Source organism: Xiphophorus maculatus, chromosome 18, assembly GCF_002775205.1.
Source record: "Xiphophorus maculatus strain JP 163 A chromosome 18, X_maculatus-5.0-male, whole genome shotgun sequence".
In the NCBI taxonomy this organism is placed as follows: domain Eukaryota; kingdom Metazoa; phylum Chordata; class Actinopteri; order Cyprinodontiformes; family Poeciliidae; genus Xiphophorus; species Xiphophorus maculatus.
In genome coordinates this window covers 8,522,076-8,543,555 of record NC_036460.1, presented here as the reverse complement: position 1 = coordinate 8,543,555, position 21,480 = coordinate 8,522,076, and the positions used below count along the sequence as shown (strand labels likewise).

The following is a 21,480-nucleotide window of genomic DNA, read 5'->3' as shown; positions in this document are numbered from 1 at the left end:
TGCGATCACTATCAGCCCACCGTGTTCAGAATCCGGCCTAATGGGTGATCATTTGCTCCTGAAATCATTCTCTAGGACTTTGCTTGTGCTGTGTTACTTTACCTCACTGAGACACATTCAAAGATTTGCCGTTTTAATTAATAGCCTTCATTTTCTCTCTTCAAAAACACACTATCGTGAAGAATTAGAAACTAGACCTTTCTACTCAGTGGCAACGCTTTTCTTGATAAGCATTTTATTTTTAATTAGTTCTTAAAAACAGATTTTAACAAAAACAATTACGTTTTGGTTTTAAACAACGCTGAATTGCACATTTTCCGCATCGCTATCGAGCAAATCTTCTATAGGGACAAAAACAAAGCACTGATTCTATAAGACTAAAAAATCTAAATATTTTCTCTCATTTTTATTTAAACTTTTTTTTGTAAATATAGCGGGTGTCCAATCAGAATGCTAACAAAAAAGCGCCATCACAATTTTTAAAGATGCTCTACAGGTCGATAACGGGACTGAATCCGCCGTCCTGTGAAATTAAGGTTCCTTCATAATCTAAATAGAAATATTATCCCGGTAATGTCCCCATGTGTCCGTCCTATTTCACCCTCCCCAGGTCCGGTGGTCCTGAGCAGCTCGGCCCAGCTTGTCGCCCCTGTCCTGGTCGCCCGCGGAACTCTGTCCATCACCACCTCTGAGATCTACTTTGAGGTGGACGAGGATGACCCTGCCTTCAAACGGGTCGACCCGAAGGTAAGTAACCTGCACGGAGCGGGCGGAAGGCTTCCTGTTGTTGTTCCTGTAAAGGAAACAAACATCCTGCTGCACTTGATTATTTATTCGCCGTTTTGACGATATTCTGTTTTGCAGAGAAAAATCCGAGTTTGTGTGGGTTTTTTTTTTATTATTATTATTATTTTTACTTTTTTGGTTTGCGTGCGCTTTTAATTTGTGCAATTACTATGTTATTCCTCGGATAACTTATCAAGAGTATATTTTAAGCCAGTTGTGGTTTATTATTTAAAAGGTTTGCTTTTAAGAGAAAACATACACGGGTTTACAGATATTACAATTTTTGTATGTATTGTAAATTTTTCCACACTATTCATATTTATTTTTAATAAATGGTTAAATATTAATCGCACGTCATTATGCTTTTGCATCAGGCCTTCTACGCTACCGTTCAGTTGGCAGTTTTTTTTTTAAAAAAGTGGGGGACACAAGTATATGAAACAGCTCCTTTTATTATCTCTTTAAATTAGATCAAAGACAGAAATAATAATAATAATAATAATAAAAACAGATCACAGATGTTATAATCCAGTGTATTTCAAGTGCATTTTTTTCGAATTAAACTGTAATATATATATATATATATATATATATATACTATATATAGGCTATCATTTTCTTTTTTCTTTTTTCTAAATCACGTTGGCCTATAAGGATGATGAAGGAAAAACAACTCGAGTACTTTTAAATAATCATTCAAGTAACGCGATGGAATGTTTTAGATGTAACAAATGTCGCACGCTTACCATCAAAATGTAAACTCTTAAAAAAAATAGAAAATGTCCATTGAAACAGGTGAGTCAGACTACCACTGATGCAAGAATAAATTAAAAACGTTTCTAGCAGATAAAGAAAAAAGTTCAGATTTAAACAGGTGGATCCTATTTACTTGTCACAGAACAACATTCACAATCTCAGATCACTTGATTCACAATCTATGAATGTATTTACAGTATAATAAAATGTACAGATGTGTTGTTGTTTTTTTTTTATTTATTCATAGTTTGTTATGGGGTTGTATTCTAAAGCATTTGGGAAAATGTTGGATTTTATCCGTCGTGTGGTGCGAAAAAAAAAAAGAATAATAATAAAAAAAGATCTTTTGTGGCCTTCCGGATTAACTGACAATACTTTGAACTTGCTTCTGAAAAGTCTAGTAACACCTCCAAAGATGAACAGGAATAATTACAATCGATACTGTTAGAAAAGAAAGACCGTAGTGAAAAAAGCTGGGCCAAAAATATTTTAACAGAAACTCACATTTCACAACAACTGTTTGGCAAAATTTCCTCCGTCCGTTTATGAGCTCTTTAGACCTCTAACACATTTTTTAAAAGGAAGTAAATCAACATATATATATTTCTTTTCTTTTGTGTTACCTCAGAGTTTCTCCAAGCTTTTGGGGTTGGTCAGTATTTCTCTTGCCAGTCGCCAAGTCTGTTTGGCCGCGTTCTCTAGAGCCGAGTGCGGTTTTCCTTGAAACAGGTCTAAATTAGGCAGAAAATAATGCGGGCACCTCCTGCACTGCAAACACGAAATAAGCTGCAATAGTATCCCGTTCAGGCGATCGCCCAGGCAGTTTTCATCCCAGTCCGACTCCCGGGGATGTTTCTCACACTCGTAGGAAACCAAAGTTTTCATGTGGTAGTTGTTCAGAGGCTGTCCCGGCAGCTCCAGGTGACGGTCTCGCAACGCCTTGAGGACCGACAAGCATTTCTTCCTGCACCCGCCCAGGAGGAGCCGGTTCTCGGCCTCGGCGAACTGCAACACCCAGGCGTCGCTCTCTGCCGAGCTCTGCTTGCCGTTCAGCGAGTAGCATTCTTTGGATAGCAAATTGAAACCCTCCGCCTTGACTTCTGCAACTCGGTTGGGTCCCGGCCAGGGTATGTGCGGCAGAGGCCAGTGCGCAGCGCTTCGCGGCCAGATGCCAGTGCACTTGAAAGCAGGCGTTATTTGGACAACGTATCTGTCTCTTATGCGCAGCTTTACCTCGCTCGTGTCAGCGACCATTTTCACAACATCTCTATAGCTGCATTTATCCACAGCCTGGGCCACCAGCGTCTGAAATCTCGACCGGATCTTGCGCGCAGAGAGGTAGCCGGAGGCGGTGATGAACTCGACCCACAGAGACATGCTTCTCTTGCGGCCGTCGCTGAGCTTGAGGACGGCGCAGCCCGGCAGAGAGCCGTCATCTACGAAGTTGAATACTCCCATCTGATTCAGATAGAGGACGACCTCAAACTCGGTGGGAGAGATGACCTCCAGTCCTTCGAAGCGGTTATCCATCTCGCTGAGGGAGCTGATGAAGCGCGGCTCCTGCACCTCCACCTCCTTCAGCACATCCGACACCACCTTGCACACCTCGCGGATGGTCTTGGAGATGGCCGCCTTCCGAGATTGACATTTCTCGTTGTAGTATTTGTTGAGGTGATACACCAACTTTGCCTGGGCGGCTATCATATTAGGGCAGAGATCCGGGTTATACACCGGAGTCTCGCAGTAAGCCGAGGGATCCAACGCGGCTGTTTGTACGGGAGCCAATTTTAGAGAAGAAGGAAAGCAATCTAAAAAGAAAAAAAAAAGTCAGTTTATTAAATGGCGACGTGCTCAGAGCACATGCGTGATAAACATAACAGTCACAGCTGCTGTGCCGTAAACTGCATTGAAGTGCTCAAAACAAGTTCTCAAAATGATCCGAATGACGTGATTTAAAGTCCATTTGCACTTCGGTCAATAGCGGGAAAATGTCTCTTTTTTGCTCTGACCGCCGTGCCAGTTTGGAGTCCGCGTAATTGCGCTGAGTGCAGTGTGCCCTCTCGACGCAGATGGCTGGCGTTGCTGTGTTTTACAACAAGGAGACACACACGCACACTCTTTATGATGAGGGAGGAGTTGAGATCAGGATGGCCAATCGCTTTCCAAAGCGTCACAGCAGTTTATGGGAAACAAATTAATCCCCGACTGTTAGCCTATATACAAATGAAAAACAGTACATTGCTGATTTTAAAGCGGGGGTCGGTCGAACACCTGCACGTTTGGATTGATCGATATTACTATTATTTATTTATTCATTTATTTTACTAGTCCGACATTCATCCGGTTTTTTCAAACGTCTGTATTAAAAAATAAAGGGGATGTGCTGAGGTTTTTTAATACCGCTAACAAAATTATTAATGCATTTAAAAAAAAAAATCTTTTAATTTTCAGCCGTGTACGAATTAAATTTTTTTCACTGAAGGAATTGTGGCTAAATATAATAAGTAAGATTATTCTAAAGTATGTGGCCTTAAAAATACGTTTTTCAAAAATTAAGTATTCACTATAAGTTTTATTCCCTCTTAAATGATTTAAGCACTAGAAGCAAAAGTGTTTTTGTAGTTTATATTTATTTCTTCTTAATGATTTAGTAATTTATCAAACAGGCTAGGGAAAAACGGGATTTTATAATTTTTGCTTTAAGCCGCTGAATTTATATCTATCTTTGATGATCTTTTTTTTTCGCTTTTTTTGAATGTTTTTAAAACACTTACGTTTTGTTTAAAAGAGCGTATTCATGAGACCGATTTCTTTTTTTGTGGTGTTCAATGAGAAGGAGTGTGTCTGTATTAACATGCAACTGTATTTTGCACAGTTACAATTTTATTTACTAAAAAGGAAATTTGTAATTTTAATATATATTTTTTTTAAATGATCAGATTTTAGTAGCATGAGAAAAATATTATTTCAAATAATGAAAAATAATAATAAATAAAGATTACATTTAGATTTCATTTAGTTAAATTTAAATTTCATTTAGTTTCAAATAGTTTGCTGAGAAACTATTTGAAACTAAATGAAATCTTTATTTATTGTGAGCATTTCATTGCAAAATTGAAGGACTATATATATATATATATATATATATATATATATATATATATATATATATATATATATATATATAATTTATTATTAGGCAGTTTTGAAACAATGAAGCAAGTTTAGCAGTAATTCTAGCATTTAACGGTTGCATGGCTGAATATTTTAATAAGTACCCAGTGATTCACCATGAGGACGCTCTGTATCTGCACTTACACTAAATTGAAGAGATGCCTTCCCTGGCTCTCATCAGTGCACTGACACACCATCTCACAGTGTACTGTTCATGCTTTGAAGAGGACTTCAAAAAGATGATGCTGCTGCATAGATCAGATAAGGAACACGAAGGCACTTACACCCATCTCTGCCCTCGTCAGAGCTGCACACAAGCAGACATTATGAGGGCAATCCACTGCTGCTCAGCCTCTGCTCTACCCACATGGATGCGGCTGAGGAGAGGTGTGGTGTGTGAGGAAGGACCTTGATAGATAGGTGACTCCCATTATCATCGCAGCCTGTCATGAGCACATTGCTAGTAGCTGTTTGGCAAGTGCAGTTGTAATTTTACACTGTTACCGGGCAGAAATTACAGATTTGCAGTATGAAATCTAATTGTGTGATATGCCAGAGGTTATAGCTTTTTATTTTTTTTGTAATGTGATAATGCATCTTATTTCTTCAACTGTATCACATTTAGGACAAATTAAATTTCACAGTCATACATTTCAACTTTTACTGACATATATGGGCAGCATTTATTTAGGATACAGAGGGAAGGCTTCCATGCAGGGAGAGGTAGCTAAAATCCAGTTCCTCTATCTGGCTTTAATAGTCTTTTCCTCTGTCTGTAGCTCAGCAGGTACTTGGCTTTTATTGAAACCAGACTGGTCTCACTTCCCAGACTATCATGCTCTAAGTCGGATACCTCAGAGTCAAGTTGCACCTCTTGAATTTATACCTCAGCCTTTGACCATCCATATGTGTGATAGAAGTGTGGGGTGGGTTGGAGGGGGGATTTTCATTGAGATTATCGCCTCTTAATCTGAACCATGTGGCTGCACGGTTCCCAGTGCAACTCAACCTGCTCCACAGTCCCATGACTCGAGTTGTCAAGTCTGGCCCCGGACATTCATGTCTTCTTACTCATACCATTACAACGCTGCAGTCTTTTTTGCTCTGTGTCCTGTCCTGCCAGGCTTTTGGGGGCTCCCTGGTTTGATAAATGGGATTGTGATATTAGTGCACTTCTGCTTCTGAACCAGCAAAATGCACGCACGATTGTGTAAATCAATACAATGACTTCTACTTCCTGGCCATGTGACACTGTTTTGAAGGCCTCTTTGTTTTTGGAGCATTGCTCTGCACTTGTGCAGCCTGTCTCTCTGTTTTTCTATTTTCTTCAAGTAGGTCTATGAGCGAGGAAATGGAAAAGTTCTTTGTCTTATGACTTAAATGCCTTCTGATGATGACTACCTGGACTTTTAATATTGTGTTTTCTACTGCTGAGCAGTAATATACAATAAGATCATTGCTGAAGGGTATATATTAACTGGTGAAATTAACCAATATGACCCACTGCCTCTTGGGATTAATCTATATTAATTAGACAAAATTGTATCAAAATGAATATTTGGAGGACATCCTTAATTTGTCTCCTCTGTAACAACACTATCCAACAGCAATGTCAGTAATGCTCTGCTGTAACAGATTTTAACTAATTCTCCGGATTAAGTCATCTCCTCGGCAATCTTAAAAATATCCATTACAGATGATCTTTTGTAATTTTATTAATCCTATTACAGAAGAACAAATAATGTCCTTCCCATGTTTTTCCATTAAACTGCTGTGGTTCTCTCAAGGCACTTAAGAACATTCACCAGAGCTACGAAGCTAATGTGAAGATTAGTCCAAATGGATTACAAAAAATCTAAAATATATTTCTGAATAAATCAAACTTAAAAAGTAGGCAATTTAGAGATGTGACACTACTGAGATTCAAGCTGTGAAAAATAATGTACTCGTGGGATTTCTACCTTTGACACAATTGTCTGTAATTGTGTTTATGAGATTGTCAGAGAGAATTTTATTAATAGAGCATTATTATTCCATGCAATATGGTATCTCTGTAGGAGGCCAGCTAATTTTTGAGCCTGGAGCCTCAATGGGGACCCCCTTCAGATTTTGCCCATTCATTTATTTCCTTCTCTGCTGTTGTGTATTTGCAAACTCACTTGTGTAAGTCAGGAAGCCAGTTTCCTGATGCCACTTAACTGGAAGTTCTCTCAGTATTCACCTTAATAGGCACTCTTCTAAAACTTGCTTCAGCAAAAAAAATCCATTTTATAATTTTATTTTTTATTAAAGAAATGAACAAAAGAGCCGTTTTATTAAATACATTTAAAACTTAATTGATTGTCTAATTTTCATTTGACCCTTTACCCCTCCTCTCTGCAATATGGTACGCTTGTCAGCCTGGTGATAGATTACATGCATGCATTTGCATGAATTTAGCATGAGTACAATTTTGTATTGTTTGTCAATGTAACAATCCAGAAAATATTTGGAGCCATCACACAAAAGAAAGAAGAACTTGGCATTTAAAGCAGCTTCTGCACAGGGTGGAAAAATCCCATTGAGGTTAATGTTGCTGCCTTTCAACTTTTCTATTATTACAACATTTAGCTCTGCATTTTTATTTTGTTTCGCCTGCAGTGTGAGGTTTCTTGTTTTTAGGTTTAAAATGATCTTGATGATTTTGTGAGAATTATTCTATTTATTTACTTCCCTTGTTGTAATATTTAATGTTACAGTTTGTGTTCTTTTTCAAGGTTTTTACAATTCTCATCGCTGAAAGCAACCAAACAATTGCAAAGTGATTCATCTTAATTTCAAAATGTCTGCCATGTAAAAGTGGGCGCTGTAATCATCTGCCCACTGACCCCTTGATGCTCATATTCAGACCTCTCTGCAGCACTTATTCCTGATGAATAATTTCAATTCTCAGGTCGATCGAACACATTTCTTACCTGCATCTGACTTGATCTAACATTGGGAGTTTATTAAGGCAACAAAGCAAATAAAAGAATTTGGAGTTTATTGTTAACATTTGCGCAGTCAGTAATAAAATGTTTTTTTGGGGGAAAATCTGCAACAAAAGTAGGTGATGTTGCCTAAATAAGGAATGAAGGGTTCATAATTGCCAGTCTTGGAGATCTGAGGTGCGGGGTGCCAACTGTCAGTGCAGGGCTAATGATGACAAATGTCTCTCTATGCAGATTGCTGCAGCAGTGTGAGAGTGCAGCTGAGACAGGAGGAGAAAGGAAAATGCAAGGGGCTTAACAAGCAAAAGCTTGTGTGCACATTTTTTATTGACCTACATGGAAGTAAACCTCTACAACTGGAGAGATTACTTTAAAAATAAAACAGCTTGATGCTGTTCAAAGCCACAGTTCGGCAACAATGCCTGTAAGGTACAGTATCTCAATGGTGTTTAGGTCTGTAAGAAATCACTGCGTCTGTAAATGTCAGTCCAACACAAAAAAATGAACCAAAGATATTTTATCACTTTTTAAACCCTTTAGAGGAATTTACTGATGAGATGAATAGATATACATGCTTTTAGAAACCTATATAGGCGCCTCTAGAAAGCAATCATATTTTGGGTAACAGAACCAAACTGTTATTAACTTTTTTTCATTAAACTGCTTTGTAACAAAGGCCATAAATCTGATTTCACTTACTGTGACGTAAGGTTCATGCTAATAAAAGAGCAAACCCGGAGTGCTTCATGGCCAGCTTTCCCCAATTTGTTGCATGAATGGCTTTTGAAAGGGGTCCCTCTCTGTACAAAGGGAGTCTCGTCTTTGTTTGGTTTTGCCCCATCTGTGTCATCTGGTGGTCTTTGCAACGGGGTGGTGTCTCAGGGTGCTCCCCAACGGCGTTGCCAGTTGTTTTATGGACTCGCTGGAGTGGTGCGGGGAGTTCATAAGTTGGCTGGGCCATTGTGAGCTGAGCCCAGCTGACACGTGTGAATTGACTCCAGCATATTGACAGATCATTTCCATTAATGAATCGCTGGAGTCTGTCTTGTTTCACTGTGTGATTTACGCCCCTGCTTCATCATCGTCTGAGGTTAGGGTTAACTAATAACACCCTGAATGGCTTAACTCTTAATTGCTGGATGAAGGGAGTCGTTCCTTTTTGCCAGCATTGGGAACTTTAAAGGTTATTTAAGTGTCTACCTTTTGTTATATACGATCTTGTTATGATCATTTTTAAAGTGCTAAATTACAAGTTCTAGCCAAGATTGTCCTGACTAGTATGAATTAGCTTCTTGTTTTTAGGAAAACATAACTTACCATGTTAATATGACAGCAAAGAAGTCAGAAAGCAATACTCCTCCATAAAGTTCATGTTTACTGTATTTAACATCTAGTTTTCAGCAGGAGTTAGTGGCTTGTTTTCCATTTGATAGTGAGCTGCTTTTGTTTGTAGCCACTAGCGTCTCATAAGCTTTGCCCTGGTCTTCCCATGGCGACCATCCAACTTGTTCAAAGCAACAGCCATACACAGCTGATTGCGCTGGCCACAGTCTGGCCTGTCTCCCCCACCACTGCTGTCACATGGAAGCCACATTTGCTCACCACCATTTTATGCTGCTGTCACCCTCCCTTCAAAAGTGGAGGGGAGAGAGGGGAGGTGAAAAGGAGAGGAGGGAAAGAGGAAGGCTCACCCTGAGCGGATGCTAGACAAAGATGGCAGCAGAGACATTTTGTCTACTTTCATTAGTTCTGCTTGTGGTGAGCTGTGCTGAATATTAGCCCGTTACTAACAGAGCCACACATTGTGGAGTGCAGACAGAGTATGTGTCACAATCATATCCAGCCCACCTTATTTCCATCATTCTCACCTAAAAAGTGGGACACGCGGGGTATGGTGCCAATTGCTCATTTTTTTATGGTAATTATCAGTCTTCAAGCCGTGTTATGTGGTAAGTGTGACAAACTTTATCACATAAATTTACATAAATGTTCCCATTAGGGTCAGATGCTCTAGGATCAGCTCAGATCATAAAAGCGGCTGTAAGTCATTCAGATAGGAAGTTTATAAACATATCCCATAGCTAACAGTTACGTTAGCTATGGGATACGTACGCTAACAGAAGTTTTTTGAGGCAATCTCATATTTTAAACCAGTTTAAATTAGAGCTGCCATTTCATATTGCCTATCAACCCCCCAGTAACAGTAAACTAATATTATGACCCTGTTAAAACAAACAAACAAACAAAAAATTTTAATATTGTTCCAGCTTAATAAATGCATGTAGAGTTGTGATCATTGGTTGTTCAGTGTAAATCATTTAAAAATAAAAATAATGTATCGTGCTCTGTCAGTTCACCTATTTGCCAATTTCCTAATTATTTCCCAATTTCTAACCACTGGGCTGACATTTATCCCTTTTTGCTTCCACTCCTATAAAATATGATTGATTAGGACTCCTAATTAAACCAAAGTAACTTCAATAAACTTTTCATAAAATCTATCAACAGTCATTTAACCAAACTTTTTCTTACGACGAACAAGTTATATGTTTATATTTTAAATATCTTTTCTGAGAGCAAAGCACAATTGAAGTAAAATGTCCTGCTTGTTTGGACAAACTTGACTGTTTTTGATTCTGAATAAGTAACGGTAAAGGCTCAAGATAAATTAGCACTTTCACCAATTTGTACCTCTAATTTGTTGCACCCTAGTTGACATTTAGTTTGGTTCTGATTTTATTTGATTTGTTCACTTCTATGAAATATTACAAATTATTGCAACAGATTTAACTGTATTAAGCTACTGCTGCTAGATATTAGTTACTACAGTCACATAGTCACATTTTTTCACAGCAGACCTTGAATAGATTATAGAAAATTACTTTAACATGTTGGGTATAAAATCTCCCCTGGTGGGTGGAATTGCTGTCTTAGGCTAATATTTAATGTTTAATGTATCATGTCAGAGTGCTCAATTTTATACACTAAAAAAACTTACAAACAAGTTGACTAAATCTATAAAGGTATGAAATCATGAAGAGGTAAAATAACCTCCTCATGATGGTCTCACAATTCACCGGGAAAGCCAGCATATCAAATATCTTTTATTCAATTGTTTTCTGCTGACATTTTAAGCATGTCCACATATACTTTTTGAAGTTCTGCCAAAATACAGATGCTTCCTTTGGTTCCATCACTCTAAATCCAGTGTTTTTGTTTACCTAAATAAAACACTCACACTGGGAGCCTCAGACTGTTGCTCCGAAGTGTTTGTGTGGAGATGGATCTGAATGTTGCTTTGTCCTGCTGGGCTTTCATCTGTTGGACTCATTATAGTTGTCATCTCACTGGGCTCTATTAGAGAATTTCAGGAGACTGGGTCCCCATGAAAGAGTCATGATGGGCAGAGAAGTGCTGATGTGCAGGTTCCTGCCTCCAGGCTTCCTCCTGCTCATGAACAGCCTGAAGGCATATAAAACAGGCCTCCCAGGCCAGCCGATGAAACATTCAAGAGTGAATGTCATGACTTTCCTGGTGGTTCTCAGTGAACTGGGCCTGAAACTGGCGCTGGGGGAAAAAAAAGAGAAGTTGTTAAGTTATTATGAAAAGAGTTTCTGGAATATTTTCTTAATGATTAAGAAAAAATATGCCAAAAAGGTGGATGAAAGCAGCGCAGAAACGGATGAAGTTGTGCCGTTCTACCTTGTTAAATTTCAAATGATTTTATTAGCGTCAGTTCTGTGGTCTTGGCAGGGCTTTGGATCTGTCTGAGCGGGGAGTTCGGCAGCAGGGTGAGAGCATGTCGGCTGTTGACACCATCTAACGAAGGGAGGATTAGGAGTTTACAGAGGCAGTAATATGATAGGTCAAAAAGAGGAGGCACTCCTCCACAGTACTTGGCTCTGTAATGAATGATTGACTGGAAAAGGAGAAGCTGCCACTCGCTGGCTGAGTGCTCATCTTGACGTCTGCCGCACCGCTCCACGGCTCCCCTTGATCACGTTTCGCTGCTCCCTTCTCATCTAAGGCACCAGTCTGCAGGGAAAAGCAGCTTTTCCCTCTTATTTTTCTCTCTAATTTACACATTTAAGACATTTTTGTTTGCTCATTTCAATTCCTTTTTTGTCAGTGAGCCTCTCTCTATCAGTCCTGCTCACAGCCCTGAAACCAGCCCCCCCAAAACCCACACACACACACACACGCAGACCCCCACACACGCACGCCAACCCTTCACTTTCCTTTCTGTTTGCCTTGAGGCAGTGAACTAATTTCAGGTTCAGTAATTGCGGTGTGTTGTACACCTGTCTGCTATTAATTCTCCCCTGCCTCTTATTGCTTTTTTTTAATGAGATATTATTGTAATTATCATCATTATGCTGTTTTTTATAATTAACTTGATGAATGTTGGCGTTATGGAAGTATTTATTCTCTATAATCAGTGTAAATGTGTTGGGAACTTCTGAGGACTAATGCTTTCAGACTTTGGTTATAAGTGAACTTGGTGCTTCATTTGCTTGTCCTCAGAAACAAGAGTTGCCGCCTAAAGCACAGTTTGCTTTAGATAAGATGAGGAGAAGTGGGAAGCCTGGTCACTACTGAAAAGGACCCTGCTTGTAGCCGTTTTAAAACCATTACAGCAGTGAAAGGCTTTACAATGGTTAGCGCCAGGCTTTGTTTCAGCCTGTCACAGGCACCCTGTGAAAATCAAATAGTCCCTTTTCCTTAAATGAAAAGGTGAAAAAGGGTTTGTCCACACTCCCATCTTTGAAAAATCTGGTTCCAGTTTTTTTTTTTTTTTTTTTTGGTATTCACTGACATGATTTTGAATGTTATTGTTGAGGAGGCAAACTATTGGGAGGGATGTAAAAGAAAATCTTGACTGAATGAATAATGTGTATCCCCCCCCTTTTAGCTTTCAATCCAATTAGAAGTTTAATAAGGGTCGTGCATAGGGACTTCACGCTCTATATTGGTTTCTTTTAGAGTGAGACTGGGAGAAATGACAGGGTTGAATGTCTTAGAGGTCCAGATGGAAAGGCTGTGCACTTCGATATGTATTGAAGGGTCTTTTGCCTTGTTGTGGTGTTTGAAAATGTTTGGGCAAAGTGTTGTGAGCTGGTTGTAAATGCTCTGTCAGTGTGCTTCTGTATAATATGCTCCACAGATAATTCTGTGACCTTATTGCGCCTCTCAGTCTTCCTGAGAATCGTCACATTGCTCACACTGGCTTCTCTTCGCCTAATATTCCTACAGGAGCACATCCGTTTGAAGTGATAAATCACTCTTAATTGAACTCTGCCTGTGAAAATTGCCTTGTTAAAACTTGTTTTCAAGGGCTGACTTTGAGCAAATAAAGTCTGTGCCTCTAATTCAGCACTCTTCATATCTAATATTAATATACCTGTTTTAAGGTATCAGGCTGTGTTTCATTAAGGAGTCATGTTGTTATGGGTAAAGTTGTGGAAAACTGACTAATTTACTGTGTTAGACCGAAAAGGGCTACAAATGCTAAAATCCACTAACTTGTTATAGTCTTTAAACCCTGGCTGACACCTGGCAAATTTACAACAGATAATTGTTTTCCCTTTGAACTGCACATATTTCTCTGTCATTTCCATAAATGAAGCCATTGGTATTATAGAATTTTTTTGTTTTAAAACTTTGAAACACTGACATCATGACTTCCTGTAAATCTCAAGGCCAGGATGCTGGATAACTGGACATTGGCTTCTCAGGTGGTAGCAATTACCTGATCTTTGCCCTCCTGACTCCCTTGTGTTACCTTTAAGCTGCATTGGTGTTGTCTCATTCATTTTTTTATGTATTTTGGTTAAAACTTCTTTTAGAATAGTCTTTATTTTTTAATCACAATATAAAAATGGATGTGTCTCTATTTCCCTTTTGCAATCAGAACACTCAACAGTGAGCACTGTTTTTATTCTTGACCACTAAAATGAACACTTGTGTAACAGGGTAACTATCATCCGGGCATGAGTGTGTGTAAACGTGCACAAAAGCTATATATTTGCGCTTTAATCCTGCTGTTGGAAGGAAAGTGGGTAGGGGGGTCCAAGAAAGGAACCCATGAAGCCTTTGTGAGTTTGTTCACATGCTGCTCCACTTTCAGCATCTGACAGCCATTTAACTCCACACAACCTGGTTCGCAAGTGCTATCGTTTTGGCGCTCTTGAATCCTGTTAAGAATCGTAATTACAATTTATGTGCCCCCTGCATTTCTTTGAAGCGGTATTGAGTGAGGAAAACAACTCTGGTAATGAAGGACTTTCACTTGTGTGTCAGCATATTGCCACTCTTAAGATAAAACAATGAGACATTTCAGTCTTTTAAAAGTATAAAATGTGTTTACCCAGTGGTTTCCGTGCTTAGAAAGGGTTTCTTGTAATGCTGATAAAACGATGCATCTTGCAGGACATATTTCTTAGACTGGGTCTCTTTAAAGTATAGAAACAGCATGAATAGTGGTGCGAGTGATGTGAAGCACGTTCAATGACTTTCAAAGAGAAAAAGAAGAAAGGGTGAGCATAATGCCTAATAGGTGCTTTAGTAATTTTTGAGTTTTCATAGCTTAATCCGTTCTGAAAAGCTCAAGAGAAGAAAGGCTGCAAATGGCCCTCAGTATTAATTTGATGTGACTTCTGTACAATAAGGGCTCTGGATCCCAGAGCCCATTTTCAGGCTTACCTTCTTTTATCATCCTTAGCCTTTGGAACTTTTGCCTAAATGTTTCATGAAACTAAGGCAGTAAGCCTCTTTGGTATTCTGTCTTTATAAAGCCTGGTTTAGGACTATTGTTACACTGTGTTCAAGGCAAAGGAATGCAACACTGAAGCCACCTCTCCATTCTGCGACATTCAAATTCATTTAGTGCAACTTTGAGAGTTCTTGTTAAAACACACATATGCTATGCCTCATTTCACCTATTTCTTTTTAAGGGGTCTAACCACACATTCACCTTATGAGGGAAGATCATGTACAAAATCGTGTTTACAAGATGGAATGAACGATTTTTACGTAATTTTTGGATCCACATTTTTATTTACACAAAAAAGAGTAAAACTTTCACAGAAACACAGTTAAAGAAGGCAGAATAATTCAGCTTATGCTTACCTAATTCTAAGACTCCTGATGTAGAAGAAAAAAGTGTATAATTTGACTTTTCACATCACTACAACCAGAATAATTTTTAAACAAACTTATTCTGAAGAATATCAGTTCAGTATAGAATTTTCTATACTGTTTAGTGATTTATTGACATATTGTGATTGAATTAGAATGCAGCTCACACTGAGCCTTCAGTTTGGTGCCTAAAGAAAGCAAGTTTTAACTTTATGGTCATTACTATTTTTGTAACTTTTTTCATTGTTTTTTTTTGTACCCCAAATACTTATAAACAAAAGATTAGAGAGGTGGTGGCACTTTCAATGCTAATATAACTAAATGTTTCCAGCAAGTCCAGGTGAACAGTCTTTTAGTCGACCCTAACAACACAACATGGCAACTCAAGATTTGCTTTTCCTCTTGCTTCAAAATAAAAGCCTTACACAGAGACACTCATTGTCAAGATCACCTTCATCTCCAGGGCTTATAATTATCACTTAAAGTCACAATGTATAAGAAATATTTCAAAATTTTAAAATGTTTTTGCCTATTTATTAACACATTGACATCTTCCCATATGTTTAACTGAATTAAAGAAAATCAGAACCTCTAAAGCTGGACATTTATAAAGCTACTCTGAAGAGTGGAAACAAAGGCAAAATATTTTATCACAACATGTAGTACTGATGGCTATGAATGCTGCTGTGAAATATATAGAGATTTGTTTCTGTCAGGAAAAGCATATTTTCTTTGTATGCTTTTAAATTAACATTGTGGAAACCAACAATGCACATACTCGTTGGGTCAGTGACCCTGGAGAAAACAGCTTGCATTAATATGCTTTAATCCAGTGTAATTAGTCAAATTACAGCACACCAAGCAGCTTGTGTGAAGCTGCTGGATTTGGCAGCCACACAAGAGGGCTTGGAGTCCCACTGGACTACAAGGGAGACCTCAAAAGCGCAGTAAATCCTGCTCTTACACCCCTTCACTTTATTTTCCCATTATCTTCCATCTTTTTTTAGCAGTACTAAAGTGCTTAACCTGTTTTGCATGTGCTATTTCCTCTGGTTGCCATATTTGCTTTTTTTAAAAAATTATTATTAATGAAAGATGGTAAAGGACAGCATATGACAACTCAAGTATTACATGCACATTGCTCAGTCTTATGCAAGGGCAGATGTATGACATCTAGGAATGCAAGGGTAAGAAACACAGACACAGTTAAGGCACTTCCTTAGATGGTAGCATTGGCATTAATAAAATGATTTCAGCCATATAATTACATGAGGATAAAGTGCAAATTATTTAGCGCACTCAACAACCAGATTATCATCCAAACCAAACCCTGTTCAGCCTACAGGGGCGAGCCTGTATGACAAAAGGCTCTCATTAGCATAAATTTACAAGCCCTCTTCTTCAGAGAAGCCGATAAGAAACTGTTCCACCTTTCCTTTGGCCCTGAATGGCTTGTTGTGCTTTTGGCAGTGACAGATAAGTCTGGGTAATTCCACTCTATGCGTGGAAAAAAAAAATGCTTCAGATTCTGGCTGCATCCCGAAGGTGTCACCCACTATAATCCTCAAACTGTGCCCAGTAGGAAGGGCGATGTGTGTTTTCCTGATGATATACTGCGAATGACATACAGAATTATACGAAGGAGGACAAATCTGTAACATGTTATTAGGCAATTCCCTCTGAATAACAAGGATAAAAAGGATAATGGATGAGGGTGTCATTATTACCTTGGTTCCAAAGAGGCGTCCAACCAAAAGGTTGAGAGACAAGATTAATTGAAGACGAGTGAGGCGCTCATTGCTCATCAGGCCTACTCGTCTAACCACTTGCTCTTTCTGGCCCTCTCCTCCTCTCTGCCTCTCCATCCTCATCTCATTCTTTCTCTCCTTCTCTGTCCGTTGGCTCTGAACCCATATTCTGCCCACACATGACGTTAAAAAAAGAGAGAGAAAAAGTGGGATTTAAAATGATCGTCTTGGCAGTTTTAGCAGCAGCAAGAGGAAGCTAGTTCTCAGGCCAGGAAGATTTCAGTCATCTTAAGGCTGACAAGTCGCTGAATGTATCCCATTAGGAAAAGCTTTCTGGCAAAAAAAACCCCCAAACCTCAACACTAAATGATGGCATTCCTTCGCTAAAACTGCTTGGAGATGGCATCCTCAAGCCGTTTATCTGGGGGATGTACTTAACATGTATTTTTGCCACATTGTCGTTTGTTAGTCAGTTCTTTTGTTTGATTTTTCAATCAGGTTTGCCCACAAAAATGTGAAATTTTATTAAAAAAAAGGTTTTGTATTGTAACACTTGTGCAAAGGGTGCTTGGTTTCACTTGAATTTGGTGCAATTATGCTCTGAAACAGTTTTAAAATGTACTTTCTGAACATTTTTGTCAGAAGCAAAAGACAACTGGTACTGCAACAGAAATGAACAAAGTAGCACATGCACTTTATTTGCATTGTTGTTTTTTAGAGAGGGTTAAAACTTAAAATTTTCTTGTATGACTACACGTCTTGCAAAAACACTACCCCTTGTGCTGCTTCAAATTTTTACTGTTGTCACATTATTACTACAACTCTTGACAGACCAACACATATATGAAATGTGTGAAGTGAAAACGGTATGTTATGTCTTTTATTTTGCAAATAAAGATCTGAAAATTGTTCCACACATCTGAACAACTTTTATTTCCTAAAAATGCACATTCTGAAAAATGTCTGACAATACCTTGCAAAATAGCTAACGGTCAGTTTTATTGGACATAAACATTAATTTTCAATTCTTGCTACACATACTCAATTGGATTTAGGAGTGCACTTTGATTGGACCACTCTAGCAAATAAATATTCTCTAATCTAAAGCATCACGTTGTAGCTCTGGCTGTATAATTAGGTTCGTTGTCCTGATGCAGGGCGACTCTCTGCCTCAGTCCAAGTCTTTTGCTGTGCTAGACAGGTTTTCTTTCAGGATTGTCTTGCACTTACCTCTATCCATCTTCCTATAACTCTGATTAGCTTATTTGCCCATTTCAGTATGAAATTGAAAAGTTGAATTCAACAGTGCTCCATGAAATTGTCAAATATTCTTTGACAATTGATATTGTTTTGTAACCTGACCCAAAACATCTGCTGTTTCTTGGTCTCTATAATGTTGTTTCTTTGATAATGTCCTCTAGAAAATCTCTGAGACTTTAAAAGAACATCTGTTTTCATACTGAGCTTAAATTACAATAGGTAAGCTCTGTTTATTAATTCACTGAGTTATGTAGACAGTTGGTTGCACTTTTGTTGTATTTAGCGAGTACCAATAGACAAACAAAAATTCAGGTCACACTTTTATGATCTTTATTTATAAAAATCTTGAAGACTATGTATAATTTTTCTTCCACTTTGCAATTATGCATTATGTTCTGTTGGTCTGTAATGTGACATCCAATAAAATTGATGTCAGAGATTACAGTTTATGTGACAAAATATGAAAAGTGTTTGCATTTACACTTTAAAATCAGTTGACAAAAAAACACTTTTTTGTAACATTGTTTTTGGTCTTTAATGCTTATGTAGAAATTAAAACAGATACGATCTGCAGTTTGATTGTTCATGTCAATATGCAAAAGTTTTGTGCAAGTTTATAAAAGACATTTATTTATAGTGCAAATACAGTGCATTCATATGCTATTTATAAGCCAAATATAATCTCTAAATAAATGAACACACAAAAGTGCATTTTGTAGACTTTGTAGTTATTTTATAATCATTTTTTGCTTCTTCTCACCTCTTGGATTTCTTCTTTTTTTAATCACATAGCTTAATGCCAGACTTCATATCAACAAGAAACCCAAGTTTAAGTCCTGTTTGGATTTCTTTTTCAGGCATATTTTAGGACTTTAATGTCTTACATCCACAGAATCTTTATTTTTTTAAGGTGATTGCATATTAGGACCGCTCCTCCCACCCGTCCTACCATGGCAGCTTTGAGGACAGAGCTGCAGGGTTTGCTAATGTGCGTGAAATACTATCCTTGACATGAATGTTATTGACAAACCTGGCTGGACATTTGGGGCAGTGAACTGTCAGTATATTTAATGCATATTCATCTCCTTTATCCCACTGGTCTTTCTAGAGCACTCGAGCTGTGTCATCTTGCCACACTCCAGCAACTACCCAAATATATAGTGACACTGATTATGCAAATCTGTATCTTGTTTTCCTCCAATACCTGCATTAGGAGCCTGCTACATTATTGAAGTTGAGATACCGGCCCTTCAGAGAGGAACCAAGTGGAAATCTGGGGAAATCTTTTACATATTTTCATTTCTACACATCACAACAGTTGTCACATTAAGTGAGAATCAGATGAGAAAAAGCTTTGATGTTTAGTCATACATTATAAATCTTTGCAGGGTGTAAAAGGATTAAAGTGTAAATAAAAGTGCAGATTTGGGCATGTCTTTGGTCACACAGTTAAGATTTTTCGCCGCATGGCTTTGTGAATTTAAACAGCCACATATTACTTTCATTCACAGTGCGTGGGCACACCTGAGTTGTTTGACAAAACAGAAAAACATCAACGGTGTCCTATTTTTTTTTCAAAGGACATAATCCTTAAATTAAAACTAGACCAAACTTTCTTTGCAAAATATTATTTAGTAACTGTTTCATTTTGTTTCCACTAAGTTTCTCAGAAAGATTCAGTTCTTTTCAGTAACATTTGGAGTTGTTTTCCTCAAATCTTTGCTAACATGAAAGCTTTTCATGTGGTTAGTTGAATACCTAATCTTTGGACACTGTCTTTAATATTTTTACTTATGTTGTCTAATTATCCTTTGTAAACAGACTTACAGTACATTCAATGTAATTTGTCTTAGTTTCAAAGGAGTCCCTTGTTCTACACTGTGCTTTGTACAAAGAATTTGGATCCTTAGCTATTGAGAAATTGTTTGCTGGAGGCGTAAATTCTGTTGAATTTTTGAGCAATTTGATCTGATTTCACCCAGTGGCTAATGTTTCCCGTGACGTGTGTAATACATCAGCTCGACGAAGCTTTCAGAAATTGTGTGGACTTTATACAACCTCATGGGGAGAGGAGCCATGACATCTTTGTAGCAATAAAAATTTTTATTTATTCCTCTGGCTCTGACTTAACCAGCTCAATATATGGAAGCATGAGCAACACAGATTGACTGGCTTCGTTCACTTTTTCTGCTTCCATTACCAAACTACAGGCAAGCTATAATTCTCAATAAGCACAGAGACTGACTGTTGGTCATTCACATCTCCTCCTTCTGTTTGCTGATTGGAAACTCAACTGGAGAAATCCAGCTTAATGGGAGGAAGCCCAGACAGAGCACTAAAGGCATTGGCCAGGATAGTTTAAAATATAAACCTTTTGGGCATAATGGTGAACCCCAATGTGGTTTAAATTGTGTGTGAGAGATGATTTGGCTCTGCAGCAGAACTTTTCAACATGTGGCAGCTTGGCTTAAAAATGCAAGGTACACAACAGTGTGACGTGTATTGAGGCATTTAGCTCCATGCTTCTCAAATTGTGTTATGAGTACTAATGGCGGTACTTGGAAGATATTCAGTGGTTTACAATGTAAGTCTGTGTCTGTGTGTAGGGCCTATTTTGACTATAAGGTAAATACAAAGCAAATTAACCATTGCAAATTAAACATAAATGTAAAGCAATGTGATCACTAAGAATAGAGTAAAATAAAAGGTGCATGACTTATTAACATAAAAATAAAACATATTTCAAGTACAAAACATAAACATATTCAATGTCATATCACTTCATCATAATAATTTTCAAATTTCTTTTAAATGCAGAAAAACATACTGACACCTTTAATTGAGTGCCGATGCTTTTTAAATAATATTACATTTGTGATGTTTCTCACCTTACTCTCTGTGGCTTCAATGTTCTTCCACTTAACTCGGGTTTCTTCCCTGCTCTTTTTGTTACCAGGCTTCATTCTTTTCCTTTTGGATTCCCTGATTGCTCAACCTCTTCACAGATTTGGCCCATTTTGCCCTGGGTCAGCCATTGAATACAGTATACGTGGTGTGTGCTGATCCTCCAAATTGCCATGTGTGAAATCCATCCCACTTGCTCCTGAGGGAGTAGTCATATCATTCAAAATGAAACGGGCCTCCCGTATCCTCCCCTTATTCTTTGACTCCACCGTTCCTCTATGGCCGCCTGGGACTGTGCAGTTGTGAGGCTTTATAGTGGAAGCCTATTAGACAAATCTGAGAAGAATGCTGCAGAGGTGCTATGGTACCAGGTTGTCAGTGTGCCCCACACTCTTATATAAACATATCAGTCATGCTGACTTGGAGGTCTCACTGAATTGTATTATTGTCCTATTTTGATATAAATGCACTGAAGGGGGGGGATTGCAACTTTCCATATGGAAGAAAATTGCATCAGGTTTTAGGGAGACTGCTTCGTTAGATTTATTAATAACATCTGTCATTGTGTCTCAGTCAATGTGGAGGTAAAAGCTATTCCGAAGTCAAATATGATTAGAATCTATTTCCATGCATGAAGTGGCACCCTACTGCTTATGAGCTTATTGTCCTCCATTTGAGCATCTGCACATTATTATATATGAGTTTAAACCTAAGCACCACTGTCACAATATGCTTGCCCTCGTCTC

General features: G+C 38.2%; 2 protein-coding genes and 1 long non-coding RNA gene across 7 annotated transcripts in view; 1 reads left to right on the top strand and 2 right to left on the bottom strand.

Moving 5' to 3' along the window:
- The window catches only part of LOC102233216 (neurobeachin-like), a 225,499-nt gene that overhangs the window by 155,234 nt on the left and 48,785 nt on the right, over positions 1–21,480 (top strand). For all 5 annotated transcript variants that reach the window (XM_023351738.1, XM_023351736.1, XM_023351735.1 and 2 more), the window contains one exon: positions 611–747. In XM_023351738.1, coding sequence (XP_023207506.1) covers positions 611–747 — 137 coding nt within the window. The remainder of the gene's footprint in view (positions 1–610; positions 748–21,480) is intronic.
- mab21l1 (mab-21 like 1) lies at positions 1,652–3,642 on the bottom strand. Its single transcript, XM_005796808.2, has one exon. It carries the CDS (start codon positions 3,244–3,246, stop codon positions 2,167–2,169), a length of 1,080 nt encoding a protein of 359 aa, XP_005796865.1. The 5' UTR covers positions 3,247–3,642; the 3' UTR covers positions 1,652–2,166.
- LOC111612034 lies at positions 10,786–20,893 on the bottom strand. Its single transcript, XR_002754368.1, has 4 exons — positions 20,719–20,893; positions 16,550–16,739; positions 11,388–11,504; positions 10,786–11,252 (listed from the first exon to the last, which is right to left on the bottom strand). It is a non-coding gene; the product is annotated as an uncharacterized LOC111612034 (long non-coding RNA).